This window comes from Mustela nivalis (assembly GCF_964662115.1).
Source record: "Mustela nivalis genome assembly, chromosome: 7".
NCBI classification, from domain to species: Eukaryota; Metazoa; Chordata; class Mammalia; order Carnivora; family Mustelidae; genus Mustela; species Mustela nivalis.
The window spans coordinates 59,944,780-59,961,847 of NC_139026.1; the positions used below are offsets into that span (position 1 = coordinate 59,944,780).

Here is a 17,068-nt window from a genome sequence, read left to right on the forward strand (position 1 = left end):
GCTCCTGGAAAGAGAAAGTCTTCCTCAAAATCTCTCTTGGTCGTTAGGGACTGTTTTTCTTCTCCCACCTTTTACAAGTGACAGCCTATCCAGTGTCAGGAGCTTATTCTGAGATTTCAGCTCCAGATCTGGCCTTTCCCATCTTCCTCTAACTGGTTTAGGTCTAAAATCTCAGCATTTGTCGCATCGTGAGCAGTAAAATACCATTCTCTAAGTCTGAGGGCCTAAATCTAATCTGGTATTTCCCTCAGGCCATTTAGCATCAATGTTGAAGACACTGCTCTGGCTTTAAGTTCCCTCGTTAAATTTCTGTCACCCAGAAATTTATCCTATCTTTGTTTTGGGCTAAGTCATATACTTACACATTTTTCTTATAGTTTAACTAGTGTTTATAGGAGCATGTGTTCTCTGTGTGCATGCGTGCGCACATGTGTGTGTATGTGTGTGTGTGTTCTCAATTCAACAGCTGGCAGAGCTAGAATCGCACTGCATTTCCCAATAGCTAAAGGATGTGTGTGCTTGGTTGTCGCTGTGGAAGGTCAAGCTCTTCATATCAAAAACCACATTCATCATAATCTCATCAAAAATCTTCCCAATATTTGTTGCCATAATTAATGGGACCCTATCTTCTTAGTTTCCCAAGCACAAACTTTCTGTTGGTCCACACATTCAATTAATCATCAAGTTAATTCTACTATTGGAACATTTCATTTAACATATTCTAGCAATCTCAGCAATTCAGGAATTTAATGAATATAATATTTATCTTTCAGAATTTGAGGAAGATTAAATAAGATAAATAGATCAGATATGAAGCACTTCAAGACTAGAGTTAAGAGAGTGTAAATTAGCTACTGACTGACCCAAGTCAACTCTGCATTTGCATTTTAATTAGTAATATTTTAAAAATTTCCACAAATTAATATCACACATCTACTTTGAATGTATGAATGAAAACTAAACATAGCACCTAATACATGCACTTCTCATAGTTTTTATTATCTTTTGGTTTTTATTTTATTGGTTATGTGGAGATGTACAGTATCTGATTTCTCATATAAACTGAAAAATTCGTGTGAATGAATAAAAATCGAAAATGAATTAATTAGCCAAAATGTAACCTTTATTCTCTGCCAGGCACTTTTTCATATTTTATCTTATTTAACCATTATAGCAACCCTGTAATTAATTATTATTTTTCCAATTTTACAGAAGAGAAAAGTTACATCCACAAAAGTTAAATAATTGATAATAGTTACAGGTACAAATGGAGCAAAACCAGGATTTTTAACATAGATAACCTTACTGTAAAGCTGAAAACAAAGTGACTACACTGTTTGGAATGAGTATATTAATATACCAATAGTTGGGTTGCTCTTCTTTGGGAAACTCTAATTTCAAGCCCAGTCTCAAATGTGGTACCCAGAACTAAACTCCCATTAAGCTTATACACATGGAAAATGTGGTGGGGATTAACTTTATAGTTATGAAGAATATATGGTTTTCAATAATTTAATAATGAAGTAGATCTCTGTCAGTTATGTGACAGTGTTGACTCAAATTGAGTTCACACACAAATAAAATGACTGACTTTTTTTTATATGAACTATTCATAAATTTTTCTTCTCCATGTTATGACTGAGTAGTTGTGTTTTCTTCACCTGGAGAAGACTTAAGATGTATTCCAATTAAACTGCATCTTCTTATTTTTCATCCATAGCAAAATGTAGATGATATTATTGAAGAAGTGAAAAATATATGCAGTGTTCTGGGGTGTGTGGAGACCAAACAAATTACAGATGCTGTAAATGAACTAAATCTAATTCTTCAGAGAGAAACAGAGGTAAATACACTCACTTATTGGATAGTAATTCTTTAACACCTGAGTTCAATAATTAATTAAGGAAAGTGAAAGAAAAAAAAAGAAGAGTAAAGAATTTTGAGTAAGTACTGTATGTCTGTGTGTATGTGTGTGCACATACGCATTTCAATCATTTGGGGCTAATGGAAACTTGATTCTATTATACCAAAAGGATTTAATTAAATTAAAAGAAATTTCTTACAAATTTGAAGTTTGTAACTGCGATATATCTTCCAAGTGAGATTGAAGTTAATCCTACCATCCTACCAAGAGGAATATGCCTATATAATAACATTTTTAGGCAAGTGTTTTATAGACTATTAATGGCTCTCATATGCACCAGGATATGCAGGGGTAAGTATCCATGCTTACAAGGACAAGCACACATACAGGAAAGAAAAGACCAATTTTTGCGCCTTCGCTGAATTTGCAATGCCCATTGCTTATATGATCCCACCTTATCAAATAACACCCTTTATTCTACTGTTTAAAAAGCATCATGTGACTTTTTTAAAATCTCAGAAATCTGACATAGAATTACATGTGTGATTATTACCCAAGAAAAAGGTTAGGAAATCTGGTCACAATAAATCCATTCAATCTTGTTATTAGTCTAGCAAATGATGAAGCGGAAAGATATGATGACGATAAACTACTACTTGAGAGTGCATTGCAATAATAAAATAGTTTCATTTATTTATTATTGCATTTTTATTTTATTTCAACTCCTCTTCATATCAATGCCATAAAGTTGTTATTTTACTGTTAATTTTGTTATTAAAATCTGATGCTTAGAATGCTTGTGTACAGAGGATTAATAAGTGGCAAAACAGAGATTTGAACTCAGGCCTCTTCCTCAATATATGTGAAACTTCACAGCAGAAAGTGATTACATGCATTCCTTATCTGCATGGAAAGGAACAGCGCAGACTACCTTGAATATGCCAATGTTCTTCTGTAAAATTGGAACAATAATAATTAATTATAGGGTTGCTATAATGATTAAGTAAGATAAAATAAGAAAAGGTGCCTGACAGCCTCTTCCTCAATATATACATGAAATTTCATTACAGAGAGTGATACATGGAAAGGAACAGCAAAAGCTACCTTTAATACACCAGCCTTGAAATTTCAAAAAGATTGATTTTGAAAGTGAACAATTGTATTAGTATATATATATCGTCATCATTGTTTCAATTAGATGACTATGGAAAAAAATCAGTAATTTCTTAATGTTGGGTTTTGTATGTCTTATTTTAATTAGCACCTGTTTCTGTAATTAGAGAGCAATAATGAATATAGAAATTTAAATACCTTATTTGCATTACATAGTGACAGTGGTGATTCACGAGTAGTGGAATCATCCTACCAAAAGATTTTCCAGATAAACATCCATTAAAAGCTAAAATCCCAAAGCAAAGAAGAAATCAAAATTTAAACAATATAATCAATAAATATAAAAAGTTTATGTCATGAAAGTAACAACTGTTTATTACATTTTTCTTAATGGGAAAATATCTACTCATATCTTCCAATTATAGAAGAAAATAAAATAACTACATAGTCTCTAAAGCTGTTTTTATATGTACATATTAATATCCATGTTCTTCTCAAATAATAAGGTAAAAAATTTGAAGTGATCATATTTATTCTGGTCATATTTTTTTATTCTGTGTCAGAGTGGGAAAATTATACATAGTCTTAAAAACCCTATCATCAGTATGTTGTGCATATAAGTCTTGTGATGAACTCAAAAACTTAAGAATTTTATGATACTAAGAAGAGCTTTCCAATAGCAAAAGTTAAGTCAGGATAACAAGGTAGTGAGAGTTAACCTTCAACAAGCAACTAGTTTCTCTTAGATGATCACATCTGGGAGACTTTATAAGTGTCTAGAGCTGATGATAAAACACAAAGGGTTGAGGGTCATGCAAATATGATTTGCACTCAGTAAGTTTTTAGCTGAACATCCTTAGGAAAATTAATTCATATCTTTGAGTTTCAGCTTTTCTCAAAAATTGCATGCATGCATGCATGCATAAAAAATAGACAGATACACACATAGATAACAGAATTTGCAGGGTTTCTATGAGCATTACAAATAATGTTAATAAAGGTCCAGATGACAGTGCTTCTTGCATGAGTCATATTAATTACTGGAGATAGTGGGGACGCTGTTGGTGGTAGTTTTTGAGACTTCTCCCCATGTAGCCAACATGAAGGTTTTAATTTGCACAAGCACCACTTAGGTCCTCATTTTCTCACAATCACTGATTATAGTAAGCTTCATGACAGATATGAGCCTTTGCCAGAAGAGGAGACCACATGCATGAATGTGAACACATGACTTTCTATCTGTTAAGATCACTTGGTTGTGCTTCAATTTTATGTCCAGCTCTCAGTGAATCAGTACGCTGAATCAGTACTAACAACAGATCAAAGAATGAGGGAAATCTAATTTTAGGATAAAGCACTTTAATGCTATTAAAATATTACTAGATACAAAAAGTTTTATCTTTAAAACATTCATTTTTCTGAAACTCCCTAAAAGAACAAAAATAACAATTTTCTCAGAAATATCAAGCCTTCAGTATAGCTGAAGCCAAAAGAATCCTTTAAAGAGAAATTGAATATTTCCTAGGAAAGCTATGAACAATTACAATTCTCAAAAAAAAGCTCATATTCACATTTCACATCTCTTATATACATATGAGCACTAAATTATTGTGATTATTGACACATAAAAATAGAGTTGACAATCACAAATTTTCTTCATATATGTCAATGGCAAAAAATAGTTTAATACCCCTTAATAAGCAGATTCTTATTTTGAGCACACTTTAAAAGTTCACTTATTCTATATCACCTTCATTCAAACGTTTTGTTCTTCTCTTTCTCCAACCTAACCATGAACCCACCTCTGTAAGAATGTTGATACAAATAGTAAGTACATTTTTCAGAATTTGCATAGTAACCAACTGCAGTTAACAATGCCAAAGTATCTCAGTGTCTCTACCCACCACAAACTAAGATTAAAGAAATACTGAGAAAAGTGAATCTTCTGCCAACAAACTCAAATTTGAGAAACTTTCCTTTTCCTTGGCTGAATTTTTTGGTCAACTTCCAAGAGACTATTTCCTGCCATACAGAGAAGTAATTAGGTATTTATTAAATGGAAGTTTTGGCAAGATGATGAATTATATCACAAGTGCAGTTATACTCTTGCTCATGCTCTCAGCATTGGAAACAATTTTCAATCCTTCAAAATTATGTTCCGGAATCTCACATAATATATTTCCATTACATGTTCACACAATAAATGAAACAAAGTGAAAAATATGGTCTTACACATTGTGCTGTAGGTGGATGTCATGGTGATTTTAAAATACAAGTTTATATTTCTGAATAAATTGAATCCCAGTTAAGTCAGGCTAACATCTTTAATAGTCTCACCCACATGGATGGGGTGAAGATCTTATGTATTGTTATTAAGCCTAGTGGTTGAAACCATGCTCCAGTGAAATATTATACCTAAAAGTAATGCTTCTGGAAAGCACCTGAAGAATGCTTTTAAGTTGAAAAGCCATATATTCATATTAAATTACATTTTAAACATGACAGAAGTGTTTTCTCTCTAAAGGAATATTGTAGCAAGTTCTTTGTTATAAGAAAACAATTATTCCCTTGAGAAATCGGGCTTTCATATATTAAAAACAAACTTGTGAACCAAAATTTTTAAAAAATTAGCATTAATTACAGTGGATCATATTAGAAAATGTGTTTGCTTTTGGACTGAAACCTTATTTTTAGTGAATCTGTGAATCACCTTATATAGTTTTCGTGATAATGAATTTACCATCAGCAAATCCTAAACCACCGAAATAATTCTAGGCCTCCAACAAATATAAATGCAAGTAAACAAACAAGCAAATAAATAAATTAAAACCATACTAATGGATGTGAACTAAAATGACAACAAAAAATAAAATTTCAGATTGTATTTTTTTTTAAATTTATGATTTGGTCACAAGTGTTTTACTATCAGTTTTTTAAAATTCCCTAAAAATAAATAAAGAAATGAAACTGTATCATGAGTCTATATAATTTTGCCCCCTTCCATCCAGCCCTCTTTTCACTGCAGTCCAAAGCTTGCAACTGAATAACTGCTAATAAGAAGAACTGGACACACTAAGCAGATAATTAAAATGCACTTTTTTCAAAAAATCATTCACTGCTGTGGAAGGGGAATGGAGGTTAGTCAATATATAGAGAGCTGTTCTAACAACACTAAATATGCATAACTTATTTTAAAATTTTTCAGTTAAAAAAATCCAGATTGTTTATTAAAACATTCAGAAGGCTTTTCTTTCATCTTACAATTTAGCTTCCTTCTATTTATTATCAGTTTGATTGTTTTGTGAATTTGTTTTCTTAAATAACAATTGTATCTTCATTTATTTTTCTTTTCAGAATTTTCATGAAAATTCAGAGACTTCAGCAAAAGGTAAAATATACATGTACCCACATTAAAAAAAAAAGTTACAGAATCCAAGATAATTCATTTTCAATTTTTCATCCAAATATCAAGGTAACACACAGAAATATTTTTTGAAGTGAAAATGCTTGGCTAAAACTCTTTACTGATGGAAATGATTATTCTGCAAGTGAATAAAAATCCACTCTCTAAACTTGTAGCCTGACATTTTTAAGAAATGGGAAAAGTCAAGAGATCTATAAAAATGAAAGGAATACTGAAAATATTCTTAAAACTATTCCAAGAAACTATGAAATTTTATTTAGCTAATTATATTTTAATGTAAGAGAGTCAGAAAAGTAGCAGATGTCTTTCTTCAAAGTCACTAATTTCAGATTTAAAGTCAAACTCTATTTGAAAGACCAATCTAGCATAATATGTAGGAGGATTCGGTTCTGGAATAATTAGTGTTCAGAGACTCTGAGCCTATAAAACTGCAAGCCACAGGAGGATTTTGCCTCTACAGAAAATAGTGGGTGAGTGATAGTGTGGTGTAGAGCAAGGGACCCAGCTGGAGGTATGCTTATATGGAATTGTACCTCTCTTCATTTCTTTTAGGAATGCTGGAATAAAAATCCCTTCAGCCCATACTCTTCAGGGGTTGAGGTATAAGATCCCACAAAACTGTGTAGGAATGTTCCCAAAGGTTTTTTTTTTTTTTTTTTAAAGATTTTACTTATTTATTTGACAGACAGAGATCACAAGCAGGCAGAGAGGCAGGCAGAGAGAGAGGGGAGGAAGCAGGCTCCCTGCGGAGCAGAGAGCCCGATGCCGGGCTCGATCCCAGGACCCCGGGACCATGACCCGAGCCATGACCCGAGCCGAAGGCAGAGGCTTCAACCCACTGAGCCACCCAGGTGCCCCATTCCCAAAGGTCTATACTCATGCTAAATCATAACAGATTCTAAATAATGTATTTTAATCAAATATATATAGTCACTGTTTCTCAATACTGTTTCTCAATTTTATGATACTATAACTCTTTCCCCAGAGTAAAATCAGGTGTGACAAACATTATAACTCCTTATTTCACCACCAAGCCCAGTATATTGAGTCTCTAGCACATTTCACATACTTCCAGTAGTAAAGCATAATGCAAAAGCACATATGACTATACTACCACAAAAAAGCAAATTATAACCAAGAACTGTATTTCTGTACAAGAAGTCAAGTACAAGAGTTTGAATAATTATCCAAATAATTTAAATTTCCCAAAATATATGCTGGGGCTTGAATTAATAAGATCTCTGACCCAACCTTATGATTTATTTTAGATGTGTATTCATTTGCACAAGATTGGAAATTATTAACTAGAAGTTTGCACTTCCTGCTTCAGAGTACCAAACAGCACAATGTGGGAACTGGGAAATACGTTTCTATAAATTTATAATTCCCAGCCTTTGTTGTTCAGGAGAATCCCTGTTGGTAGGCCTCTAGAGTTGGATGGGTCCTCTTTTTAAAAACGATTTTTACGCTACTTTACTCTTGTTTTATTAATTGCTACTGCTGATTTCTCAGAGAATTTTAATTAGAGCTCTTTCATGCTGCTTGTCCTCTCCGACTGTTTTAACAAAGGACGCCGCTTTAAGTAAAATTTGGCCATCTTATAAATTTTGTACAAATTTATGAATAACTAAGTGAATGATAGCATGTGTTGAACAACAACAACAAAAATGTTTAATTGTGGACAGACCTACTGAGGGGCAGGATGTGGGAAGAAGCTTCATGCTGAAAAGTCCTGTTTTTTGAGTAGCCAAAATGCTATTGGAACAGGGCAGACTAACAGAGGAAAAAGCTGGCTCTTTGTATTATTTTCTTTGGAAAACAGCTAGAAAATACAAGCAATTTATGCTTCAGGAACAACTTGATGGGGCACCTGGGTGGCTCAGTCTTAAATGCCTGCCTAGCTGAGGTAATGATCCTGGGATCCGGCCCCTCATCAGGCTCCCTGCTCCGCGGGAAGCCTGCTTCTCCTTCTCTCACCCCCCCTGCTTGTGTTCCCTCTCTCACTGTGTCTCTCTCTGTTAAACACACAAATAAAATCTAAAAACAAAAAACAAACAAAAGAAACAACTTGATGAGGAAATGCATGTGTTTGAAAAAAACAGTACTACCGCCTGACTTGGCTGGGCACGCATCGAATCACACCAAATCACAGACGTTTTTTAAGAAGGAAATTTCTGAAGATCTGCTTACTCATTCTCTCAATGACCCCTCCCTCAGCTGCCTGCAGGTTCGGCCACAGGTCACAGTCTTCCTCTCCGTGTAGTTGCGAGCGCCCCAAGCCGACCCGGAAATGCACCGTGCCGCCGCCACTGTGGGCGGGGCCTTGTGCCGCAGGGGTGTCTGGGATCCCATCTGGGACACAGAACAAGGTCCTGATCGACGTGTGGGTGGAGCCTTGTGCTACAGGGGTGTCTGGGACCACATCTGGGATGGATGAGGACAGGGTCCTGATCAACATGTGGAAACAGACCTGGAGTCTGGAGAAGAACTGGGCTCCCAGGCTGGACCACTACAAAGCAAGACGGTGCAGCCCATCTTCCCAGTACCACATGGAAGCCTCCTCACGAGAGGGTTTCCCTACCGACTCCTCTCGGTGGCAGAAGGGCAGAGCTAAAGGGTGTCCGACTTGCAAGCTTGGGGTCGAGGCCTAGTGAAATCAAGCGCTCCTCCAAGACCGAGGCAACAGAAACCACGACATCATCTGCAGACACGTGTCAGGGGCTGCAAAGTTAGCACAGACTTGCGGGGGGAAGGCGCCCCCATTGAGCCTAAGGAGCCCGTCTCAGTGGAAGCCAGAGACTGAAGGTATTAGGAAGACAGAGCCCGAAGAGAGGTGTCTTCCCAAACCATGCCCCCGGCAGACGCCAGGCGGCAGAACACTTCTGCAGTGTTTCGCAAGCTGTTGTGTCTGGCGCCGCGATTCCTCCCCTGGGCTGGCTCCGGGAGGCTCCGCCTCATCCCGGACAGCCGCTGCATTATCCACTCGATGGTCCCACCCACTGGCCGTGTAACGCTCAGGACCCTCGGGGAGACAGGGTTCAGGCCTCCTGACAAGATCTTCTGCTCTGGAGAGGGGCCTCGAGGCTCCGCTCTCCTCCGCCCTGTGCCTAGCTCAGTGAATGCCACTAAGGGTCCTCTCCACAGGCTAAGCCGTGGTTCGGTGGCATTTCTCCAGGACGAAGTGGCAAAAAAGCAGAAATATCTAAAATGTGGCATTTCAGCATGTTCTTCTGGCCGAGGATGGGAAAGAATGGCTTTCAGATCAGATCGGCCTGATTTCTTTCTCAGGATTTTCTGCTATACACGTGTCTACCAGAATGAACCCGTAGGATTTAGGACCTGTTGCCAGGACTGGACGAAGCCTGACAGAGGCTGTGTGAGGACAACAAACGGATGCACACCGAGGGGTCTTTGACCATGACCACAGCTAGCTGTGCCAACCCTCCGGAGAGTCCTTCAGCCAAGGCCGTCAGGAATGAGGGACTACGAGGAGGGCACCAGAGCTTCCATTAACAGCTTATTTCACTTCGTACAGTCTTTTCATTTCCTAAACCCTTTAATCGCTTAAATATTTGTCAAAGATATTCATAATCTGGCTTAAAAAATAATGTTCAAGCTTTTGTATTTGACTTTCCTCATTTAACTTTTGAATCACTACTACAGTGGAATATTAAAAAACAATCACGGGGCGCCTGGGTGGCTCAAAGCGTTAAGCCTCTGCCTTCAGCTCAGGTCATGATCCCGGGGTCCTGGAATCGAACCCCGCATCGGGCTCTCTGCTCAGCAGGGAGCCTGCTTCCCATTCCCCCTCTGCCTGCCTTTCTGCCTACTTGTGATTTCTCTGTCCAAAAAAAAAAAAAATCACAAGTCATGAGCATATTAATGTATGTGCATATTAATGCATACAAAATGTCAGTAATGAGAATTATTCACTGGCCCCATTAAGAAGTCCGACACTGAGGTCCACCCATGGGATAAGGTTAGTCATCTTTATAAGCTTCTTCATTGTAATGTGTCATCTTTCCTGATTTTGATTTCTAAGTTCATAACCTGTACTACCTGTTCCATTGCATCAGTCTTTTCTTGCGTACTCTGTTTTTCCAGGAAAGAGTTTATTGGGAAAACAAAAGCCAGGAAAATTTACCTTAAATTCAGTGGTTAGTCTTTTCATGTGGTTTAGGATAAATTGGTATGCCTTTATCTAGTACATACTTGGAACTATTACCCCTTGTCCTTAGTCATTTTTTTTTCATTTTTCTTCCTTTGTGACAAGTCACTTTTATGAATAATCCATAAACCTCTCTTAAATAACTAATAGTAAAAGTTAAATAAAGCTTTGATTTTAAAGAGATTTAGTAAACATCTTAAATCTTTCATTTCAGGCTTATTTCAGATCCCAGCCAGGTAGTATTACTGTTCTCTTTTCACAGCAGGGCAATGTATATGATTAGTGTTCAGTTAATGGTTAACATCATAGCACAGTAAATGTATTATGATTAATTTTTAGATGGGATTTGTTTGAAGTCCTTACAAGTCATGTAGAAAAGCTGTTCATTGTCTGAAATTAATTCTAAAGAAATCATAAACTAAAACAAAAAATATTGCAAATTATAGAATGCCAAATTAATAATCCAAAACTCTGATTTATGATTAAAGTCCATGCTTCCAAGATTTCTGGAACTGAAGATATGAAAGCTTATTGATTATCTACACTACTATCAGCTAATTCAGGCTGCATATAGAGGCACAGATGGCTAATTGGCTTCAGTTGGTGGATGGTCATTTTAATTAAATTTTATTTAAAATTTATCATGAGAAATTTCAAAGCTATAATTGGTGGCTTATAGTAAGTATAGTCCTTCAAAGATGACCTGATTTCTATCCTTTTTTTCTGCCCCCTTAGGCTTGATAGAGAAAGTGACAAATGAACTATCCAGGTCAATCTACCAGCTTATCAATGCCTATTGCTACAGCTTTTATGCAGATTTCCAGCCTCTAAAGGTACCTGATGAGATTTCCTATGTAAATCCTGGGCTCCATTCCCACCTTAGCTTCACAGTGTATGCAGTTCACAACATTCCAGAGATTTGGGTGCACAGGTAAGTGGTGGTAAGTTTTTCATAAAAAGGTGACTTTTTACTTCGTTTCTAATTGGAGTTTAATTTGTTCTTATTTGCAGGAGCAAATATTCCATAAAAATTTTGAAATTTAATCAGGATAGATTTATCTTAAAACCATTTTTAAGAACTTCATTCCCAAATGCACATTCCATTTCCTCAGTCTTTTACCATTCTTCATATTAAAAATTGCTGCATATTGCCAGTATATCATTAGGGAAACAGACTGCTCATTCTATTTAGTGATTGTCCTAATTTTTTTTAACATTTGAGTTTAAATGACTAATGCTAATTAATAGAACTGAGAGAGAGAGAGAGCACACACAGGAAGTAGTCACTCTGATATCTACGAAGTTATGAGCGGTAGATATTTTGTGAAATTAGTACCTTGATAAAGGGAGAATTAGCCAAGAGTTATTTGAGTTACAATGGAAATTAACCACAAGTATGCATGGAGAAGCATTGCTAGATTTTAGGTTGGCTCTATTATATAGTATTTTTTAAATAACATCATTAGACTAATATTATGACCACTATTTGAAATTCCTTATAGATTAAATCTATAATTTTATAAATTTATAAATGGATTTACTATACCCACTGTATTTTGCACCTCAAAGCAAAGCTGAAACCATTTCAGTAAAAAAGAGAAAAAATTGCTATATGTATTTTTGCAAGTAACTGACCTGTACACATAGTTATAAAGTTAATTGGAAAGAAAAATTTACCTTTGTATGTAAAAAATATTATCTACCTATGTACATATATGCGTATTTCTTTAAATCTGTGGGATGAGGAGTCCTTGCGTGGTTCAGTTGGTCAGGTGTCTGCCTTCACTCAGGTCATTGTCTCTGGGTCCTGGGATTCAACCCCATGTCTGGCTGTCACTCAGTAAGGGGTCTGCTTGCCCCTCTCTGCTCCCACTCCCGTTTGTACACATGTGAGCCCTCTCTCTCTGTCAAATAAATAAATAAAATCTTTAAAAATCAATCAGTCACTTAGTCCACGAGATGAATGTGTAAAAAACACTATCTACCTACCTACACATACACATATTTCTTTAACCCATAGGATGATCTTTTATGCCTTTTCTTTATTTTATGAAAATGTAAAGACCTGATCCTGATGTATAATATCAAAAACTGCTATTCTGTCATCTTTCCTGATTTTGATGGTTTCTTACAATATTTAATCATTAGTAAATACTAATTTTAATTAACATGGAAAAACTGTGTAGCCTGATAAATATGGATAAAACTATATGTGCAAGCATGCATATATATATGATGTGGCAGTGTTGTTAATTTTTTTCCATTTTTTTTCTATCCTCTGCTTCACTTATTTCTGCTATAATATTTGTGATTTTCTTCCTTCTTTTAACTTTGGACTTAGTTTGTTTCATTTTTTCTAGTTCCTTCAGTATATAGTTAGGTTGTTTATTTTTTATACTTATAATAGAGGAATTGATAGCTATCAACTTCTTTCTTAGTACTGTTTTTGCTGCATCTCAAGTTTTGTTATGGTGTGTGTTCATTTTCATTTGTATCAATATATTTTCTAATTTCCCATTTAATTTCTTGTTTGACCCAGTGATTGTTCAAAAGTGTTCATTTCTATAAATTTGTTAATTTTCCCTTTTTCTTTCTGCTATTGATTTCTAGTTTTATCCTATTGAGGTCAGAAAATACATATGGTTTGATCTCAGTCTTTTCAGATTTGTTAAGACTTGTTTTGTGACCTAACACATGATCTATGCTAGAGAATGTTCCCGTGTGTTCTAGAGAAGAATGTGTATTCTGCTATTGGATGGGATGTTCTGTATTTATCTGTTAGGTTCTTTCTTGTTGTTGTATTCATTATGAAAAGTGGGCTGTTGAAATCTACTACTATTGTGTTGCTATTTCTTCCTTCAGTTCTGTCAATGTTTGCTTAATATTTTTGCTCCAATTTGGGATGCCATATGTATTTACAATTGTATCCTCTTGACAAATTCACCCTTTTTATCATTATATAATGTCCATCTTTATCCCTTGTGATTTTTTTTGACATAAGGTCTGTCATGTCTTAAGTATGTAAGGCAAGCCCTACTGTCTTTTGATTGGCATTTGCATGGAACATCTTCTTCTGTCCTTTCACTTTCAGCCTGTATGTGTCCTTTAATCTAAAGTGAGTCTCTTAAAGGCAGCATATAATTGGAACTTGTTTTTTTATCCATTCAGCTATGCTATACCTTTTGATTCTGGAGTTTAATACATTTGCATTTAAGGTAACTAATGATAGGAAAGGACTTAACTATTGCCATTTCTTCCACTGTTTTCTATTCTTTTCCTCTCTTGCTGTCTTCTTTTGCATTTTTTTTGATTATTTGTAATGACACACTTTTTTTAAATTTTATTTTTTTTTCTCTAAAGATTTTATTTATTTATTTGACAGAGAGAGATCACAAGTAGGCAGAGAGGCAGAGAGAGAAAGGAGGAAGTAGACTCTCTGCAGAGCAGAAAGCCCAACTTGGGGCTCGATCTCAGGACCCCGGGATCATGACCTGAGCGGAAGGCAGAGGCTTTAACCCACTGAGCCACCCAGCCGTGCCTGTAATGACACATTTTGATTCCTTTATTTTCTTTTGTGTATCTTCTATAGGTAGTCATTTTCTTTGTGATGACCATAGGCCTTATGTAAAGCATCTTATATTTTTAAAACAGTCTTTGTTAAGCAGATAACAACTTCAGACACTTAAAAAAAACTCTATTCTTTTTTCTCCCCTTACCACACTTTGTTATTGATATCACAAATTGCATCATTTTGTTTTACATATTTTTATAATTATAGCTCTTTAATACTTTGCCCTTTACTTTCTATACCACAGTTAAGAGTTAAAGTATTTTACTGTATTCTGTATTTGTCTACATATTTACCTTGACCAGTGCCCTTTGTACTTTTATATGCTTTTGTGCTTCTCTCTAGCTAGCATCTTTTTATTTCAACTTTGAAGACCACTGTTAGCTGTTCTTGTAAGTCAGGTCTCGTGGTGATGAAATTCCTCAGGTTTTGTTTCTCTGGGAAAGTATTTCTTTGTCCTTTATTTTTGAAGGACACTTTTGCCAGAGCAAATATTCTTGACTAGCAGTTTTGTCTTTTAGAACTTTGAATATATCATCCCACTCCCTTCTGGCCTGTAAGGGTTCTTTCTGCTTAGCAATCTGCTGATGAACTTATGGGGTCTCTCTTTTATGTGGTGGATCACTTTCTTCTAGCTGCTTTAAAAATTCTTTGTCTTTGACTTTTGCTAATTTGATTATAATGTGTTTTAGTGTGCTCATCTTTGGGCTTATCTTAGGTTGGTTTGTGGAGCTTGGATCTGGGTGTCCCATTTCCTTACATGCAATTGAGAATTTCCCATCTATTATTTCTTTAGATAAGCTTTCTACCTCTTTTTCTTCTCCTCCTGGGACTCACATAATGTGTGTATTTGTCTGGTGGATGGTGTCCTGGAAGTCCCCTAAGCTTTTTTTGCTCTTCTTAATTCTTCCTTTTTTTTGTTCCTTTGATTGGATAACTTCAAATGACCTGTCTTTGAGTTCACTGATTCTTTCTTCTGCTTGATCAGGTCTACTCTTGAACCTTTATAAAGTTTTTTTTTTAATGCAGTTATATGCTTCAGTTCCAAAATTTCTGTGTGATTCTTTTTAATATTTTTTGTCTCTTTGTTTATAATCTCATTTTATTCATGCATCATTTTCCTGGTTTGTTGAGCATTTTTATGATAATTATTTTGAATTCTTTGTCAGGTAATTCATATGCCTTGATTTATTTAACATTGGCTTCCGGAGATTTATTTTATTGTTATTGTTGAGCCATATTTCACTCTTTCTTTGTATCCCTAGTTACTTTGTACTGGAGTCTGTGCATTTGAAAAAAATATAAGGATCATTGGTTTCATACAGAGAAAGAATGTCACCAGTCAGCACAACTAGAAACTCTGGGGCCTTTCAAAACTTTTCTCTTCTCTGGATTTGTGTGTGTAAATTCCTGATTAGAGAGGTTTTGCTTCTTACTTCAGGAGCTCATAATTTCTTATTCCCCCTCATATCTGTCTATGGCTCTTCAAGTTTCTTGGTGCTACTGTAAGCTCACCAGCTGTTTTTGTTCGTTGATTATTTTAGAATTTTATCAATTTATTTGAGAGAGAGAGAGAGAGCATGAGCAAGGGAGGGGCAGAGAGAGAAGCAGACTCCCCACTGAACAGGGAGCCTGATGGGGGATCATGACCTGAGCTGAAGGCAGACTTAACCGACTTAACATTGAGCTTAACTGACTGAGCCAGCTGGGAGCCCTACCCCCCACTGTTTTTGGTTCTCAGCTGTTCCCCGGTATCCTGAGTATGCCAGGTCCCATCCATGCTATGAATTAGGTAAGACAGAAACTAGTCCTTCAGGCTGCCACCCAAAAAGCTAGAACATTGGACACACACTCTGACTCTTTTTCTCCCCAAGTAAAAGCCAGAAGTTGAACACTTTTTCCTGTTCATTGTGCACTGAGATGGGAAATTTTCTTCCTGTTCATTTTGCACTGAGAATCCAGAAGTTGGGTTTTTTTTGTTGCTGTTGTTCATTTGCACTGAATTAAGGATTTTTTTTTTCCTATTCATTTTGCACTGAGATAGCACAGTGGCAAGTGAATTTGTTCTAGTTCAAACTATTGGTTTTGTTCTCAGAGGCCCCCATTGGCAACCATTCCATTCAGCATTTATATTTAGGCAGGGCTAGCTTCTGTCCTTTTAGTCCCTTGGATAACCTCTTAAAAAGTCTGAATACTAGACATATGTTCCAGTCTTCTCTTTCCCACCCAGGGAAAAGCTAGGAGTTGGGAGTTTTCTCCTAATCATACTGCTCTGTGTCAGGGAAGGAGTTCTGGAAAAGGAGTGCCACAAATTCTCCTGCTGATTTCTATGTGGCTCGTTTGCACTTGCCTGGAGTGCAAGAGTTTCTTGTTTCTGAATTCCTCACAAAGGGAATTGATCTGTGTATGGTTGAATTGGTGCTTCCATGGTGGAAGGAGAGTCTGGGGCTTTCTGCTGTACCATCTTGCAGATGTCACCCAACATAAATTTTTAAAGTAATTTTTAAAGCATACTTTATATAAGCAGATAAAACTTTATCATTAGACTTTTAACTGTAAAAATAATTGACCCATATAGAAAACTGGTCTCTTTATAGCTTTCAGCTTATTGAATCAATTTTTTTTTTTTTTAGTTATAAAGCATTTTCTTTTTCCTGTTGGCTTACTTATGCTGGAAAGAAGTTGTGCCAAGTGAGAAGCTACAGAAATATTCCAGTCAAAAAATTGTTTTTTCTCCTGGTCAACTGGAATGAAACGTAAGTTTAATCTTTATTTTGGCAATATCATTTTTCTAATAAAGATCAAGGATTCCTTTTTTTTCCTTTTTTTTTTTTTTAAAGTGGAAGGTGTGATTTTTTTTTTTAAATATTGCCAGTTGGTTTGATTCAGTGATGTGATAAATATGCTCATACTAATAGATAACTGACCATA

The 17,068-nt window shown here is 35.8% G+C and overlaps 1 protein-coding gene across 3 annotated transcripts in view; it reads left to right on the forward strand.

Moving 5' to 3' along the window:
- PIK3C2G (phosphatidylinositol-4-phosphate 3-kinase catalytic subunit type 2 gamma) overlaps nt 1–17,068 on the forward strand; it is a 351,683-nt gene that overhangs the window by 83,005 nt on the left and 251,610 nt on the right. For 2 of the 3 annotated variants that reach the window (XM_082742400.1, XM_082742401.1), the window contains exons 9-12: nt 1,721–1,843; nt 6,332–6,365; nt 11,305–11,500; nt 16,771–16,893. In XM_082742400.1, coding sequence (XP_082598526.1) covers nt 1,721–1,843; nt 6,332–6,365; nt 11,305–11,500; nt 16,771–16,893 — 476 coding nt within the window. The remainder of the gene's footprint in view (nt 1–1,720; nt 1,844–6,331; nt 6,366–11,304; nt 11,501–16,770; nt 16,894–17,068) is intronic. The other variant, XM_082742402.1, reaches the window with a different exon arrangement.